Source organism: Pan troglodytes, chromosome 3, assembly GCF_028858775.2.
Source record: "Pan troglodytes isolate AG18354 chromosome 3, NHGRI_mPanTro3-v2.0_pri, whole genome shotgun sequence".
Classification (NCBI taxonomy): Eukaryota; Metazoa; Chordata; class Mammalia; order Primates; family Hominidae; genus Pan; species Pan troglodytes.
In genome coordinates, this window is record NC_072401.2 from 37,747,984 (window position 1) to 37,767,462 (window position 19,479).

The following is a 19,479-nucleotide window of genomic DNA, read 5'->3' on the forward strand; positions in this document are numbered from 1 at the left end:
CGCATACCTAACCAGAAATAATGTTAAGTCAAATATCTGGGCATCCTGTGGTCCAGTCATGTTGACACATAGAATTAACCATCACATCCCCATTTCTCCATTTCCCATTTCTACTTGTGACACAAGAAACTTAAAGTTTGAGTAATTGAGTTGTAATTTACTTCTAAATAAAGTATCTTATGTTTGTATTACAAATTCAAATAGATGTATAGGTGCTTCTTGACTTCCAAATCATTGAGAAAATAATGTTAAGTTGTGAATAAGGTGTTGCTGGCTCTTTGGCGGGGTTCGGGTGGTCTCACTCCACAGTAGAGTTCTTAACATTGGCCATGAGCTCCAGGGAATACATCACAACCACCATTGTCCTCCCACCCAAAAGAATAAATCAGGTAGAAAGAATACCAATACCCAAGGCTATAACATTGAACATGCCATAGTCCTTGTGAACAGTGCCCCATGGAGTTGTGCAGTACACAGCGTGCACATTCATACATGGTAGCCCTGCCAAGGGTACTGCCTACAAGAGCTATCACAATCAAATGAGCTACTCTAAGATACTCTCAGAAGAGGAAGTAGCACAATAACTTGATGAAGTAGAAAGAATGGGGTTATTGAATTTAAAGCCCCATATTCAGTTGCTGGTACTACCATGTCTTCTGGGAAACATGGCCTTGGGCAAGCCTGCTGAGGTCTGGGAGCCTTAGTGTCTCTCCCTACTTCACAGATTCTTGAATGTCAAATGAATCATATATGAAGGAAAATTATGCATAAAATCATAAAATTTTATTTTAATAAATAGAAGCTTATAGAAAGAGAAAAACAGACCCACCTGCCTTGCTCCAGTGATTAGGTTGGGAGAATAGGGCATTTAAAGAGTATGTGCTTCAGCTTGTTCCAGCACCAGTTTGTGGAGGAGGATGAGTGGAGATCTCTTTTCCTTTACAGCTCTCCCATGAGCAATGGCTCATAAACAGCAGTCCAGGGAGCAGCTGCCTCACGCCCAGCAAAGCATGGCATCCATAACCCCAAATACTCTATCCTCACCTGTCTTTCCTGACATCCCATCACAGAGTAAAGTCAAAGACACACTGAGCTCATCAACACCTTCAAGAATACTTATTCCTCTGTTCTATTTGGTACAATACAAACTGCATGCCATAGACTCAGACCCCAAAGATTCTCAGTTGCAGCAGAGCTAACTGCACATGAAGAGCAGAGTGGAGAGAAATCAATATTTGCCCAATGGAAAAGAAAAAAAATCAATTGAGAGGAGGTAAAATGTTATCTCTAAGCCTTTGAAAGCAGTGGCTTTCAAAGATGTTGCTATATCCGCATATAAAGAAGGAAAATGAGATTTTAAAAAGTAGAGAGTCTTTTTACATTTAAATTCCTAGTTCTAAAGAGCTCAATAGTTTGGAAAGTATTTTTTAATTGTGGTGAAGTTCATACAACATAAAATTAACCATTTTAAAGTGAACAATTCAGTGACATTTACTACATTTACAGTGTTGTACAAACACCACCTGTATCCAATTCCAAAACATCAGGAAGTGTTTGTTATTCTAGAATTATACATGCAGAAACTACATAAAAGTCTGATAAATTTTTCTTAGATTTTTCAGCCTTTTGGACTTAACTCCCCAGATTATATTTGAGTGTTGTATTGTTGCTTTCTGCCTAGCTGATATTATGTGTCTTCAGTGTTTAAGAATAGGCCAATTTAAATGTGTTTCCACATTTGGTAAGGTGGATGGGAGAGAGGTGACTATAGATTTCTACAGACAGGCAAAATCCCATGTGTTTATTTTCACCTATGTATTGACAGAATGTTTAAACTATTCAATAAAAAGAAAATTCTTTCAGTCATATGCAATTTCTTCTGTCTAGGGTCATAGGCAGATGGATCAACAGTGTAACTCATAAAAGTGGACTTCAATGCAAAATTCAATGTAGTCTCTCATCTCTGCACCAAGTGTTTCCCTACAAACTGGCAAAGTTGGTTTAACTAAGCAAAAAGCAAGCTCTTTGAGAATTGGGGTCAGAAGGATGTGGAAAATCTGTTTCTCTTTCAGTGGCTGGAATGAATACTCTATTGCCAGTGAACAGCGAAGGATGCCTTCTTGCTCATAGCTGCTGTGGCTGCCCTAAAGTCATTCATGGATACTCCCCATGGCTGCAGAGCTAAGGAATAGTCTAATTAGGAAACAAAACAGTGGAATCCATCTTGCTGCCTAGAGTTTAGCTGCTAGCCTCTTGAACTTGGTCTTCCATCTCCACCCCTGCTCTGGTCCATTGACCGTATGAGCTGGACTTTGCAACTGAGTTGGACTGCCCCCTTCTCTAAATTGACTCTGGTCCTGGTAAAATATTTGTGCATTGCCTTATTTGTAAATATTTGTGTGTTATCTTAGAACTGTAACTACACACACATACACAAACCAAAAATATCTTACTGAAAAATGTGGAAGCAAAATTCACTTTTGCTGTTTCTCAAATAGCAAGATAAGACTGAGGTAGAATCCTGTCTTAGACTCCTAAAAATTAACTGATTCATGATTTATGAGCATTCCACCTAAAGGAAGAATCAATAGAGAGAAGGAAGAGAGTAAGGGAGAACAATCCAATAAGTAACTTTAAGCCTATAGCATATTATTACTTTTCTGAAGTTCTGTATTACCACTTTATATATAGTAGGCACTCAATATGTATTTGTTATTTGAATGGGATGAGGATATTTTTTCTTCTTTAGTAATCTTTAAGGAACATTCTGCCTTACTATATCGATTAAATAATTACAGTATTTGGTGCCAGGTGCTCAACTGAAAGAAATTATTATTTTTAAATAGCTCTTGATTTTTGAAATGATCCTCTGTGGTCCAGGCTCTGCCCCTTCAGTACTTGCTAACCATTCCTCATGAGACCACATATGCACTGCCCATAGCAATGGCTCTCAAATTCTGAATTCCTTTGGAACCTCATTTTAAAATGCAGTTTCCTTGGATCTTCACTCACAATGTTCTTTCCATCTGAGAATGGACCTAGCAACCTACATTTTAGCAAGTACCCTGGGAGATCCAGGGAGCATATCATCCAGTAGATGATCTGTGGAGCATATTTTAGAAACCAATCCATAGATTTGACTGAATCCTAGTCTCTAAGACCAGCCTTGTTTAGAGCAGAAAGAAGTTGAAGAACCAACAGTACGTTGCTGTGCAATCATGATGGTGCTGTCCAGGGACAAGATCTTGTTTCTGTTCTCTCTATTTTGTCCTCTTCCCTGCTTCATGCCCAAAACCCAGCTGGTCTTGCCTTGGATTGTAGTAGCTAGTCCATGATATTCCAAGACCTAATTGGCTACTAGATGGAGTGTTGTCAATTACTAAATCCCATATTTAATGTGCTGCCTGTCTACCTGGTCCTCCACCAATGACCAAACTCCATCTGTATACTTTCTTGAATTCTACCAATGCCTACTGCTTAGACATTCTCTTATTCCCTGTTTTGCCCATGTGGGTCTGTTCGATGGCACATCCGAGCATTAAAACCTCATTCTTAGTGGCACACAACCCTGACTAAGAGTGCTGAGTGTCCAGAATTAGGCAAGATAATGGGATAATCACCAGGTTGGTTACCCTAAAAGAGATAATGTTCCTCTGTGTGTGTGATAAAATAAAAGGTTATGCCTATTTGTTTAGCAAAAGAGATTTTGGAAGAGGGAACCATTAGAAGTTGGGAAACAACTTGAGATACATCATTTGTGTTACATAAACCTGTTATCAAGATTGGCCCAATGTAGATTAAAATAGAAGTGCTCTTAATTGGCCTTCAGGCTAATACAGTGGGTTGGGATTAGCACACCCTCTGTAGAACCCTCATATACCACGCTGAAATAATAGATACCAATAATGTGGCATCCCTCCATTCTAGCCCCTTCCAAAGGGACTTTTGCAGCCAAAAAGAACAGCTAGGTTAGATCTACTTCCTTTCTGGTCATTGAGGCCAGTACTGAGGAGGCTTGAGCTTTGAGGAAGTGAATTCAGTTACCCACAGTCACCTTCAGTAAACCAGTTATATGAGATGGCTTATGTGCTAAGGAGAGAGAGAGGACATGGTCCAACCAGGGATATGTTTATACAGTACCTGCTTAAGGAATACAGCTGAAATGAGTATTGCTGACAAAACTGGTACCTTCCCAAATTGTTACTCTACCTATTGAGAGCTGAACTATTTTATTTGACTACAGAAAGAAGCTTCAGAGAAGAGCAGAACAAACTTTAATGATTTCTTTCTCTGTCTTGGTTCATTCATTTAGTCAACAAACATGTGTTTTAATCATTTCTGTGAGCTAGGAATAAACAGCTCTGGTCTCTCCCTCAGAGAGCTTACCATTGTGTTGTAGAATTTAGGTCATGAATTTACGTGGACACAGATCTACCAAGGACTTCTCTTACTCTTTCAGCTGCCTGTATCAGATGAAAAGAATACTGTGAATACTGGATAGGCAGTAGAAGTAGTCAGAAATGCCCCCTAGGGAAACCAAACCTGAAATTCACCTTCCAGTGGATAAACACAGCTTGATGTTTATGCTAAAATGCTAATCAACAAGAGGAAAGAAGAAAAATGCCCCCAGATTGAACAGAAAGTGTCTCATGGATACAATAAAGCAGACAAATTGCTTTGGTTACTGTAGGCTTATGTAAGAGGTCCTTTGTGTTCCCTCCTTATTTCTGCTAGATAAGATGAAGATTAATTGAAATACCAAGTGCTATATAAGCTAATAGTTTTACTAGCTTAAACCAGAAGTTCAGCCACCTGGAGGACTTGCTAAAGCATAAATTGCTCAGCTCTGTAACCAGAGTTTATTTTTTAGTAGCTCTGGGATGAGGCTTGAGAATTTACATGTTCCCAGGTGTTGCAGATGCTGCTGGTTCCAGGTCCACATTGTGAGAACCACTGGCATAAGCAGACACTCTCAGCAACCTTGAAAGTGTTGCTCCACAAAGCAAATAGGCAGTACCACTAATTTTTTTTAAGATGGAGTCTCACTATGTTGCCCAGGCTGGAGTGCAATGGCATGATCTTGGCTCACTGCAACTTCTGCCTTCCAGGTTAAAGCGATTCTCCTGCCTCAGCCTCCCCAGTACCTGGGATTACAGGCACACACCACCATGCCCGGCTAGTTTTTGTATTTTTAGTAGAGACGGGGTTTAACCATGTTGGCCAGGCTGATCTCAAACTCCTGACCTGAGGTGATCTGCCCACCTTGGCCTCCCAAAGTGCTGGGATCACAAGTGTGAGCCACCAGGCCCAGCCTACACCACCAAATTTAAAATGTTTAAATACCTGCTGGTTTTCTCACTACAAAATAATACATATGTATACCAAAAAAAGGTTTTTAATAAAAAATAATAAACTTATTAAATGACCTATGTAAATTTAAAACCACCCAAAGATAGCCCTTAATAACCTTGCTTTGTATTTTTATAAAATGTTTCTTATGTATGTTTGTGTATACATATATGCATGATATTCTTTCTAACATATGTACGTAATATTCTCTCTCTTCTCTCTATATATAAATATCAAAATCACTGGAATCATCTTTTATTTTTTTGAGACAGAGTCTCATTCTGTTGACCAGGCTGGAGTGCAGTGGCGCAATCTTGGCTCACTGAAACCTCCCTCTTCTGGGTTCAAGCAATTCTTGTCCCTCAGCCTCCCAAGTAGCTGAGATTACAGTCACATGCCACCATGCCTGGCTAATTTTTATACTTTTCGGTAGAGACGGGGTTTCATCATGTTGGACAGGCTGGTCTCGAGCTCCTGGCCTCAAGTGATCCACCCGCCTCAGCCTCCCAAAGTGCTGGGATTACAGGCAAGAGCCATCGCACTCAGCCTGGAATCATCTTATGTATACCATTTTATAACTTACCCTTTTCACTTAACATATACTTGTATACATCTTTCTAAGTCAATATAGTTGTATGATACAATTTAGTACATCCTTTGAATGAACATTTAGGTTATTACACAATTCTTTCAAAGAAACTAATTCAGCATAAATATTCTTGTAAGTCCTGATTTGCATCCTTAATTATTTTCTAAAGACAAATTCCCAGAAGAAAAAAATGCCAAGTAAAAAGTTATATAGATTTTTAGGGCTCTGAATACATATTGCCTGATTAGGCTTCAAATGCTAGATCATTTTACACGCCCATCAGCACTCTATGGTTATTTTCTCACACCTTGACATAAGGCTGAGTACATATTTGTTCATTGTTTTTCTGTGAGAGGTTTCTTTTGCCAATTTAATAGAGATAAAATGCTCTCTTGTTTAATTTTGAATTTTTTTTTCAGTTGCCAGTGGGGTTACTAGTAGTATCACATTCAGTGATGTCATACTTCTTTTTATTGTAGCAGTGTGAATCTGAAGCTTAGAATTATGCTATCAGTTCTTGACAGAGCAGTTCTTTGGTTTGAGGCTTTACATGTTTGACATTTTTAAGGTCTAGCACATCGTTTTTCTTTGATATGAACAAACAAATCTCAGAGTAGATCAGCTTTTGTTGTATTATGTAAACTTTGAGAAAGTAAATTGGCTGCAAAAACTCTTTATTTTGAATTCATCTGATGTGATATGCAGTCTCATTTCTCAGCCTATAAATAATTTGTTGTAATATAGTTGATCTAATTTTACTTAGGAAATCAACTATCCACTGTGACCAAAAGAGAAAACTGATGGAGCAATGTATCTTGTTATCTATTGATTAATATTTATTCAGTGACCATGTGATGTGAATACTAAAATGAACTTTCTTGGTGATACACTAAATTGAACTTTCTTGTTGATACACAGGGACTATTAGGTGAAAAATATGGGAATATCCGAATCCCTGGAGAAGTTGAAGCCTCAGAGTTTGAAATGATTTTGGATGCCGCCATAGAGGCAAAGCTGGAGACCAAGTTGCTGGAGGAGTGGTACTGTCGAGATGAGAACTCGGTGCCAGCAGCCTATTACCTCAGACCCAAGTCAGAAATGCTGAGAAGCAATAGAAATGCAGTAAGCTGCCTTTCCCTCCAGCCTATGGATCTGTCCATTACTACATTTGTTACCATTTACGTCATCCGGGGTGGTGCTGCACAGAAAAGGCAGAGTAGACAGAAAGTTACTCTGCCCTAGGCCCCAGGTTTTCCTTTTAACAACTAAATCCACACTGATCCTTAGGCAAACACAAATGAAACCACAATGCCATATCACTTTACACCCGTTAGGATGGCCATCAAAAAGTCAAAAGATAATAGGAGTTGGAGAGGATGCGAAGAAAAAGGAACCCTGTTACACTGTTGGTGGGACTGTACATTCGGGCAGCCTCTCTGGGAAACAGTATAGCAGTTCCTCAAAAAATTAAAAATAGAACTACCCACTTCTGGGTATATATCCAAAGGCAATAAAATCACTGTCTTGAAGAGATATCCACACTCCCAGGTTCATTGCAGAATTGTTCACAATAGCCAAGATATGGAAACAGTCTAAGTGTCTGTCAGCAAATGAAAAGATAAAGAAAATGTAGAAGGAAATTAAGGAACATTTATATACACACATACTGTGATATTATTCAGTCTTTTTAAAAGAAAGCAATCCTACCATTTACAGCAACATGGATGAATCTGGAGGACATTATGCTAAGTGAATTAAGCCAGGCCCAGAAAGACAAATACCATATGATATCACTTACATGTGGAATCTAAAAACGTTGAGTTCATGGTAACAGAGAGTAGAAGTGTATTTACAAAGGTCTGGGATTTAGAGGAAATAGAGAGATGTTGGTCAAAGGGCACAAACTTTCATGGTGTCTATAGTTAATTATAAACCTGAAATTGGCTGAGAGAGCAGATCTCCAGTGTTCTTACCACCCACCAAAACAAAGGAAATTATGTGAGGTAGTGGATTTGTTAGTTAGCTTGATTGTGGTCACCATTTCACAGTATATACATAGATCAAAACATCACATTGTGCACCTTTAAAATTTAATGAAAAAAACTAAATCCAAAGCTAAGAAACTATAAATTGTCACTCACCTTTCCATTTAGCATCTCTGACTTTCCTTCTAGGCTAATTTTCCTTCCTCCTGAAGTATACCCTTTATAAGTTCCATCAATGAAGGTTTACTAGTGATACTGATTTTTACTTATTAATATTGGTATTATTAAACAATAATTTAATGAAATAATTTATTATTAATTCTTAATATTAATTGGTTAAAGTTCCATTAATGAAGCTCCCTTTGTTTGCTTCTCTGAAAAATTATTGTTTTGCCCAGTTTTCTATACTGTGTCTATTTGTTCTGATTGGTATATGTCATGCTTACTGTATCTGTGAATTCATATAGTCTCTTAATTCTAGAAAATTCTCAGTCATCATCTCATCAAACAATGCCTCTCCTCTGTTCCCTTTGTTCTTTCCTTGTGCTCCTTAATTACATTTGCCTTCAGCCATCTCAATCTGTCCTCTACAGCTTCTAATTCTCTTTCACATAATCAATGAAAATAGATCATTCCACATGATCAGTTAGGTTTACCCCAATATTCCCACCCAGAGAAACAATATTCATACAGATAATTACTTTGAATAATACATGTGAGGGTGAAGAAGAAAAAAAAAAAATCAAGAAAATTGATCACGTGAAACTGATCATAATCATATCATCATCATAATCATGATCAGTTTCACATGATCAATTCTCTTATCTCTGTGCTGCTTTCCAGAAGATAGCTTCAGATTATTTTTCCAGTTCACCAATTTTTTTCTTCAGCTGTGTTCACTCTGTCTATACATTGAGTTTTCAAGTTTGACAGTTACAGTTTTTATTTTGTGAAAGGTTCATGTGTGCATTTGTTTTCTGTGGGAGGAAGGCCTTTGTAAAATCTACCTAGCTATTATTTATAGTCTCTTTTTAAATTTTAACTTAATATTTTTTCTTTAACATCTTAAACAGTTATTTTATATTCACGCATCTTATAGAGAGTGATGGAATGAGACTGATTCATGCTTGAGCATGATGGAAACGTTATTATCTACTTTCCAACTTGGCTCCCAAGTTTATGATAGGTCCTTTAAAAGCAAATGAAAAAGGAAGAGGGGAAAGGTGGACCTGTTCATTGAGTAGAATATTTAGGGAGATTGCAAAGAAGGCATGGATATCCAACCCTCTGCCAAAGAGAATGTCCTTGATTCAGTCAGCACCCAGGCAGTTCCAAGAGGACAGCTGTGGGTTATCCGCAGTTCTCCACTTCTGGATCTGTGTATTTGTCATTCTGGTATCCAACATAACACATTTTCTCTGTGCAATGGGAAATCATATCAGAATCCTTGATTTTTCTTCTTCTCCCTCACATATATTATTCAAAGTAATTATCTGTAACAATATTGCTTCTCTGGGTGAGAATATTGGGGTAAACCCAAACCATTTCCCAGTTAAAGATGCCAGGAGTAAATATAGATAGCAAAGAACCTGATACCCCAAGAAACCAGTTTCTACCATGATCTGGGGGATTTTCTCATATGTTACTATTTAATTTGCTTTAATTGTTTCTTCATTTATCTTTATGATCCACTAGGGAAATTGAGATTATTCCTAAAACCCCACATGATATTTCTGCATAAATTATTACTGAATAAATGAATGTGTGAATAAGATTATCAAGACTATATAAATGTTACTTTATTGGTAGGCAGTCCTCCCATTTTATCTCCCAGTGGACCATCAAAACAAATGAAGTTAAAACAAATAAAGACAATTAGATATAACATAAGAGCACCTCCCCTTTAACTTTCTCTCCCCTTTGGAGGACACCAGAGATTATTTTCTTATGGCATTTGTATCAAAACTCAAAAGGGAAAAGCATGGTATATAAGAAAGTCCGACAAACACATTGTATTTGGATCACACCCTTGTGTAACTTGGTCAAGTTCACATGCAACACAGAAATAATTTCTAACTTTCAGGGTTATTGAGATTAAATTAGACACTGTCTGTAAAGCACCTATCATAGTATTGGCACATAGTAGGCCTTCAAATAATAGAAATTTTCTTGTTCTTAAATATTATTTTTCTTTGATGATTATAAGACTAATTTCTCCCTTTTACATTTCTATAGATGCAGCCTTCTACCAATGCTGAAAACGAGAAGACATGGCAAGAGATATCAGATGAGATCAAGAAGATATTTAAGGCTGCTGTAAAGCTGTTACACGAAAAGGGTAAAATGAAACACAGCCAGGCTAAGAGGTACCTGTTCTCAGGTAATTTTCCCATACCTTCAGTAAAATAAGAAATGTATCATTAATAGGTACATCTACTGCTTCCCTTTAATGCCCTGCAAATTTAATCTCATTTACTGCCTGGTGAAATTTAATTTTTCTAAATGTTCCCATGTTCTGGAGAAGCAAATGTTCTTTTGTTTTAATTATAGAAAAGCCTTCCCTTAACTCTAAGGCTTCTCTAGAAAATGTGATTTTAAAAGAAGCCAGAGGTGGCCCCGGATATAATTGACCATATTCTGCCATGATTTCTCAGTTGAGCTGTTCATTCATCACTCACCTGCTTATCCAGCAAATATTAATGGATCTATTGAGTTCCTACGTGCCAAGCACTGGGGAGACAACACTGAGTAAAAACACAAGGTCTCAGGCCTCCTGCAACTTATTTTTTTAGAGGGAGGAAAAATATTCATAAAATATATATTCATAAATGATAGCCAAGTAATCAAATAAATGAACAAGATCGTATCAAAAGTGATTGGTAAGTATTAGGAGTAAAATAAAGCACAGTCATAGGATAATAGTGACTGATAAAGGATGTGGGGATCCAGATTTAGATGAGGTGGGCAAAAAGGAGATGACTTTGGACCTGAATTACGGAAGAAAATCAGAACTGACAGTGCCATATGCATCTAAGGTAGAGAATTCCCAGCCGAGGGAGAAACAGATTTAAGATCTCTGAGACAGGAACGTGCTTAGCTAATTCCAGGAGCAGGAAAAATAAAAGATAGCTTTACTTTTTTTTTTCTTTTTTTTTTTAACTTTTACAGAGAGGGAGAGATGAGGACAGAAGTTGGGCACAGGCCATAATAGGAACCTTGTGTTTTATTCTGGGCGAGATGGGAAGCCATCAGAGGGTGTGGCACAAGGGATTTGGTAGGATCTAATTTAGCATTAAAATAAAAACCTCTCCAGCTATTTGGTAGGCTCAAATTTAACATTAAAATAAAAACCCACCCAGTTATTCAGGTATACTTCAGTCTATACCATACCAAGCATTCTGCGTACAGAGGCTCACCTGTTGGCCTTTCTCAGCCATGGAAAGGAAGCTTTATCATTAGAAGTTGCTCAGGAAATTACAGAACTGAAGGAATATGTCAGTCATAGTTTCCAGGGAACAAACACAACTAGTAAAAGTAGTCAGATGTGTAGCATTTATTTTGAAAGTTGATAGTAAAAATTTATAAAGGGAAAAACTATAATAGCTGCGTTTTCAGATTGGTTTTGAAATGGTGCGGCAAAGCATTCGTGAAAACCTAAAAGGCACTTGGTAATCATTCTCACTGGATCCATGTGGGTGAAGCTCAGAGAAGTTACAAACCATTTTGACAAATTCCAGAAGGAAGCTGTTTTTAAAAATTAGGTCTTATTTAAAGTCTTCCTGAAAATACCACAATCGTCAGGAATAAGTACTATATTTAAATATATAGATCAGGGTATATCCTTGTTCCTTTGGAACCTTTAGATCCACCTTTGAGGCTCAGGCTCTTCACCTTTATCAAAGACAGAACAACCCTGTTCCTTCAAGAGCTGTCTTAGAAAAAAGTACCTAGAGTGAAGCTTTCCTATTATTTATGTAAAAAACACCAGTCTGGGGAAGTCATCCTCTTATTTACAATCGCACAGCTCCAGTGTTTGGTTATTTCACTGGCAAACACTTGTCCTAGCTTTCCCCACACAGTGAAGAACTGTGTCCACATAGATAGCCATGTGAAGATGAGAAATTTCATGTGAGCCACTACAAGTGGAGTGTTTTCTGCTTGGGGTTATATCTCCTGAAGATATACATGCTCATGACAATTTTACTTATTTTACGTTCAAACTCCTTTTAAGATCATGTCTGCACAATCAAAATTGCTGACGTGCCAACTCTTTCAAACGGATATAGTATATATTATATTTTTAGAAATCTTGAAATAAGAATACTGGATAGAACCTGTTAAAGGTGTATTGTTTATGTTTGAATGTAATTTTTCACACTTGTAGTTTCACCTTTTTAAACAACAGGAGAGGACGAGAAATAAATTAGACTCTAAAATGGTGCCCTTCTGAGAACATCAAAACTCAGTGGCCTTGGGAATCGTAAAGAAATTAATTTCTCAAGGATAATAGTTACCAGGACTGGAAACCTATTTCCACCATTACCTTCAGTGGATGCTCTCACTGGTTAAATTTCAGGACATTAAGGAACATGCAAAAACAGAAAATAAATATAATATTCTAATAATGCCCTAAAATTCTAAAATTTATAATATTTATAGATAGGCATCAGAAACTGTGAATAAAATTCCCATAAAATCATAAGCATGCACTTCGCCTCTAAAAATAACTCTGTAGAGTTGCCTTTGTATCATAGCTCTCATTTATTTAGGTATATTTAAGTCTATACCATACCAGGCATTCTGTGTACAGCATTTATCCCCCCTGAGCCAAGCTTAGATGGGCTCTGCCAAATTAGTTTATCTGTATTTCTTTTTTTGCTCCATTTGTGATCAACACTTCTGCTTGATACACTCTTTTCATAAATGTGATAACAATGTCAAGTTATAGTTGAATTGCTTTCTGGGAGTCAAAGGTGGCAGAGCATATCTCTGATTATAATGCATTATATATAGATACTACAGTTTGACCGCTTCCTTTCTCTTCATGATGCTCTCAGAATGTAGCAAGCTGTTAATCCAACCTGCTAGCATTTTACACAGATGACTAGAAAAGAGATGGGTCCAAGGCTGCTTTCTGTAGTAGCTCGTGATGTCCAGATTTCTGGCATCTTCCCTTATCTACATTATAACAAGTTCTTACTCTTCCTTAAAAAGAATAGTAGACATATGTTTATAAGCTCCTTTAACTGGCTTCCTTAACCAGCTTGCTCAATTAAAACCCTTTGTAAAATGTACTGATGCTCATGACACAGCTTACTAGACACTGGTAGCTATGAAAATATCTTTTTCATTTGGGTTGAAAATTTCCATTGAAAGGCTCTCATTACTGAAAAAATATTATCACAAGAGTTCCACCGAAAGGAACCATTTTTAAATAAAATTCTCACCCTTCTTAATAGTTACATTACAGAATATATGTATATATATTCTAGATTTTGCTTGACATTGGAGTTATGACCAGCATATAATTTTTTTCAATTTATAGCCAGACCAGCCCTGTGTATTCAGAGCCTCCCTGACAGAAATTCACAATCTGAGATTAAAGCACCTGCAGATTCTGTGCCTGATGAGGGCCAACTTCCCGCTCACAGATGGCTGTCTTCTTGCTGTGTCCTCACAGGGCAGGAGGGCAAGGGAACTCTCTGAGATCTCTTTTATATGAACACGACTTTCATTCATAAAGGCTCTGCCCTCATGAACTAATCACCCAAACGCCCCACCTCCTAACACTATCACACTGAAACCTAATCAGGTTTCAACATATAAATTTCTGGGAGACACAAACATTCAGTTTTTATAGGGCTCCATAATGGATTATTTTTCTCAATGTTCTGTTTTCTCTCACCATTGTATCCTAAGCGGCTGTCATCATGCCTGGAATATAAAAGGTGTTCAATGAAGAGCAATTACATGAAGGAAAGGGATGGGGAAGGAGGAAGAAAGGAAGAGCAGCCAATTTTAAGAATACTTGCTTTGTCATTCATTTCCATTAGCTTATTTTACATATTTTTAATTTTTCCCTGCACAATGATGTTTTCATTACTACTGACCCAGTTTAAAATTTTCTTATGGGGACACAAATTATTTATAATATATATGTACTTGTGTGCAAGCATATGTATTGTAAGCCATAATACGGTATATGTTAGAAGAAATGAAGTTATATACTAAGTCACTTTTTCTGTACTTGTTCTGATGGATATTATAACAGTGACATAGATCACCCAGATTGATCAGTCATCAGAATATAATTATATTTTGCCTTAAAATGTGCTTTTGGGCTGGGCGTGGTGGCTCACACCTGTAATCCCAGCACTTTGGGAGGCTGAGGCAGGTGGATCACAAGGTCAGGAGAAAGAGACCATCCTGGCTAACACGGTGAAACCCCATCTCTACTAAAAATACAAAAAATTAGCCGGGCATGGTGGCGGGTGCCTGTAGTCCCAGCTACTTGGGAGGCTGAGGCAGGAGAATGGTGTGAACCCAGGAGGCGGAGCTTGCAGTGAGCCGAGATTGCGCCACTGCACTCCAGCCTGGGCGACAGAGCGAGACTCCGTCTAAACAAAAAAAATAAAATAAAATTTTGCTTTTGTATTGATATTTGATCATATCTGACTAGGACTCAATATACCTCAAACAAAATGGTGAGGTCACTTTGTTAAGGAAAGACTGACAAGAAACGGTTAACTAGTTACATCCTTCAGCCTCCTCCTCTTTCTTTCCTGGCCCAGATGGGTCCCTGCTGTTCCCTCTTAGAACCTCTGAAGTCTGAGAGGAAAACTGAGCAGCAATTAGAAATAGTGGATATTAGAAATATCCACTATAACTTTGATATGCTTTCTTTATTATGCTTATGTCCAACCTCTTCCTAAACTTGGGGAGAAAATTAGATAATTTTATGTAAAACCTGTTCTCCCGGGTTGCTGGCTGATTAGGAAAAGACAAATAGGAAATCAAGAAATTATTCTAAAGATTACTTCGCTACAAACCATAAGCAAAATAATTTACCACTAATGACTAAGTGTTGACTATTGGGAATGTGGGTGTGTTGCTCCTTTGTTCTAAGCAATAAACTCCTTCTTATATTTTCTTTCAGCTATAGAGGATGAGTTTGACTTTGCTCTGGGAAAACAAACTCCGGCATTTCTAAAGAAGTGTGTTTGCTACATTAGGAAAATTGCTAACATTGAGCGCTTTGTGAAAATCCCAGAGATGGGAAAATACATGGATATAACTGGAACAGAACCGAGGATTATTCGGGACCCAGAAGCCCAAGAGAAGCTGATAAAACTCAGGGATGAATTTATTCCTACTATTGTTGCATCATCTAATCTGAGAGTGTACACATCTGTTACTCATTGTGACATGAAACTAGGCTACTCCCAAGACATAGAAAATCATTACATCGAAGGACTTGGTAAACAATTTTATGAGGACATGATTGATATAATTCAGGCAACGATACAACAGAATTTTGACACTGAAACTGATACACTCTATGACGAAATCCTTCAACATTCATCATTATGTAAAACATACGCCTCCTTCTATGAGTACAAATGTGAATCTCTAAACATAGTGCATAACTACATTCTTCCAAGCAAAGCTGGACACATCAACCCTCTTATTATATATGGTGGGCCATGCACTGGGAAGACCCTTCTGCTAGCTGAAGTAGCAAAGAAGGTAAAAGCCTATTCTTTCCCATGTATATTTGTAAAAACTTGTACTTTTGGAAAATGGTAAATTAATCAAATTCATTTCTACTTTCTGAGTTTACTGTGTGAATTATAGTTGGTCTTTTAGGAGTGAATACTTCAGTGCTTCTTTTTTGCTGGTATAACAGTTATATTGAGAGAGCAAAATTCATGGGGTACAACTGGAAAGCAAGTTTATTTTTTTCTTTCACTGTTCAGACTCATATTGTGGGCTAGTTCCCATCCCTCCCCCCATTTGGAAGAAAACCCAGGCCAATCTCAATAACTGTTCTCATCCCTTTCAGACAAGGACAAGCCCTCTGGTCACTCCTGTCTGCTAAATCAGTCTCAGTTCAGTAATGAGTATGTCCAGGCTAAGGTAAAAATGAAAATATCAGTCTACACCTTTCTTCCCCATCTGGGGCCTCTCATAAACAAGGCACCTACAGTGGGAAATGGGGATCTTCTTTCTTTTTCCACGTGGCACTTCTTTCTCTCCTTTCCTAATCCCAATGACATTTATGATTCCTATAAAGTCACAGTTTAGGGGATATGGGAAAGGTAAGGTGGCCAGAAAGTTATTACATAACCAGTGCTGTTCTGAACTGGACTGTGAACTCTCTGTTCTTAGCACATGTTTAAAGCTGCCTCCCATCTCTTTGCAGGCCTTTTCATGGCTTCCTGGAGGTCCTTCCCCTCCCATACCTCTGCCCTATCTTCCCTGAGCATCTCTTACCTACAGTTGCCTAGACACAGGGGAATGCATCTTTTTTCTAGCTGGTTACTTCCTCAGCGCCTAGACATCCAGCAATGTGCTTCCAGTACCTTTCTGCTAAGATCCTGTCTACATCCCAGCACACTCCTTAGACAGGACCTGCGAAAAGCAAACAGAAACCCTTGTCAGCTCACTGTAGCCTGCCGTCCACATGTAGCACATGGGAAACACTCAGGTATTGTTTTGCCCTGAGGAACTCTAGACCTCTGGGCCAGTCCCAGCCCTGTAGCTCTGTCTCACTTCTCCATCACAGCAGCTAGGCAGCCTCAGTCACTCAGCCTTCATGGTTTCCAGATGTCACTAGGTACCAGATGCCTGTATCCCCAAGCTGTAGGGGGCATTCTATAGGTGGTCCACTAAAGTCCCTTCCTCTTGGCTGGAAGTCAAGGACAGGCATCTCTCTGACCTCCTTCTAGGGAGGGGGAGGTGAGAGAAACAACCCGCAGCACCCTGATCCCCACCATTTTTCCCTGCCTCTCCAGTCTTCTTTTTCAGACTAGCAGTGGGTAATCTATTAACAGTAGCAAAACTGGTTTTCAGAACCTCCCTTTCAAGTCCTGCATGATGGTCTGGAACCTCACTTTGGAATGTGGTATCTGCTGAGTTGGCTCTTCAGCCTAAACAGGATGAAACTAGTTCCATTATTTTTAACCTCCTCTTCCCTTAGTGTCAAAGTGTGGTGGTTTATTTTATTATGGTGTTAATTCTGAAGCTCTGTGTTATTGTTCCCATGGTGACTCTCTTAAGAACAGAACTTTCTTTAAGTTCACGAATATTCTCATAACCTGTCATGTGCTACATAATCTCAAATTGGTCCTCTTGAAGACAAGAACAGAGACAGTTGCATTGCACTGTATGTGAGGATTAGGTTCCAAAGTAAGCCCACAGGTGAAATCAGGTATATTCCATTTACCTTTGAAAAGTCCATAGGAAGTCTAATTTGCTTTTTCTTAATCTATCAAGCCCAGCTGGGTTTTCTGCTTGTGTTAGAAGATATAGCTTTTTCTTTAATTAAGCACCAGATGAAGTAGCAGGTTTGTATTTAGGGTCCACATTGCATTGCATAAATTGTGTATGCATATGTTTATGTGCCTTTGAACAGGAATTTATATGTGTATCTTCAAACTTTAGAATTATTCCAAGTAAGCAAGATAGTAACACCATGAGGGGCACCTGAGAACTGAAACCAAATGAGTAAACATTCACATATGCCATTTTGTAATCACCCTAGGGCCCTTTTCCTTGTGGAGGAAAGGAGCATACAGGCTGCTGGAGGAAACAAATATCGTTCAATTTGACTAAGTCAGAGGTTCATGTGATGCACCTCCACATGCTCTAGCACAAGAGGTCAAGACTTATGTGGGATGTGCTGATTCCCTGCACAGATAAGCAGTCCCAGTGAGGCAGAGTGTGGCAACTGTTCAGAGTTGGTCAGTTTAAGGAACAGCTTTCTGAGCTCTTGCTCTTCTGGATATTTTGTCCAATAGCCTGAGTCTGTCTATTGACTATCCAGGAGTCGGGTCCTCCAAGAAACTGTGCCTCTTTTTAGGTCCTCTGCCTGCGCTTCACTTACCTTTCTCCTGGGGAATGTCTGACTCACCGTCAACAACAACCTGTTCTGTCCTGTGACCTCATGTCCCTTTGAGGATGCAGATAGATATCTCATTTTTATCTCACGTGTCACCCAGCATTTCCATGACCATGAGCTCGTGATGGTAGGGCTGCTCTCTACAGACATCACATGTTCAGCAACATGTGACTGGGAGGACGGAGGAGGATGCCTATAGTTATCATAAGCAATCAATGTAGAAACAAACCGGTGTTTTCAGATTTACCACCAAAGGATAGTTGTTGAATGACAAGATTATCTTCCTTGAAATCAGCTTCAAAGGTTGAGGCTAAACAACAGCAACAAAATGTTTATTTTCCTTAACAGCTCCTTATAAAACTGACCTCCATAAATCTTTCTAATTTTATTCATGCCTTAACCTGAACTATCTCTTCTGAGGAAGCAAAGTTCACAAACTTACCTCCTAATGTGTAAAATCACTCTTCCTTATCTCAGGCATATCCTTGGTAAATTCCAAGGATAACTGAAAGACTTTATTTTCCTAAAAATACTCATTGGAGTATTTTATGCCTTGGGCATATTTCTTCTTATACTGACCTTTCAAAACAGAAAGACTAAACTTAGTGGGCTCCTCACATATTTTATCCTTTAACACCACAGAGTATTTAAAAAATGAAAGAATGAAAAGTCAGGTATGACTTCTACTCCAGCTTTGTCTCTTGGTGACCATTTAACTCTGAGCAGTCATTTATCCAGCTTGGGCCTCAGTTTCCTCTCCTATTAAATGACACTGTAATCTCATCTACCCTTCAGAGAGATAATGTGAGGACTGATGGCTGCATGTATATAAAATCAACTATCTGTTACAAAGCACAACGTTTAACAAAGCTCTTTTAACCACCATTCTGTGGATTTTATAACAGATAAATAATAATCAAAATTATGACCCTATAACACCATAAAATTATCTCTAAATCATAAAAGATTATATTCAAAGTAATTTCAGTACTGAATATTTTTATTGCTTTCTAATTAATTGGAAATTTGGTCAGCCATATATGACATTATATGCTCTCAATTAATACATATATTTAACTTAATATAATATGTAAATCATTACTTATCCATTCATTAAACACTTACAAAGGACCTACTGTGTGCCAACAACTGCACCAGGAAATGGGTATTCATTCAGTGATACAAAGCTGACCATACTAGATATCTATATTTATAATTCATGAAACACCTTGTATCTTCTGGAATACAAGCTAAATATTGCCGAATGAGTGAAAAATACTATTATTGCTACTTTAGTACACTCAGTAAGGGTAATCCTGAGGGTCTCACCTGTAGATTTTGGTACAGAAGCTTCATGGCCGTTCTTTGGCCTTCTCAGAGGGTTTTTCCAATTTTTGGTCCTAAGCTATTTCCTGCACAGCAGAGGTGACCAGAAG

General features: G+C 38.2%; 1 protein-coding gene across 3 annotated transcripts in view; it reads left to right on the forward strand.

Moving 5' to 3' along the window:
• NWD2 (NACHT and WD repeat domain containing 2) overlaps positions 1-19,479 on the forward strand; it is a 204,289-nt gene that overhangs the window by 178,546 nt on the left and 6,264 nt on the right. For all 3 annotated transcript variants that reach the window (XM_001137884.6, XM_009447496.5, XM_054683752.1), the window contains 3 exons: positions 6,857-7,060; positions 10,159-10,303; positions 15,080-15,669. In XM_001137884.6, coding sequence (XP_001137884.1) covers positions 6,857-7,060; positions 10,159-10,303; positions 15,080-15,669 — 939 coding nt within the window. The remainder of the gene's footprint in view (positions 1-6,856; positions 7,061-10,158; positions 10,304-15,079; positions 15,670-19,479) is intronic.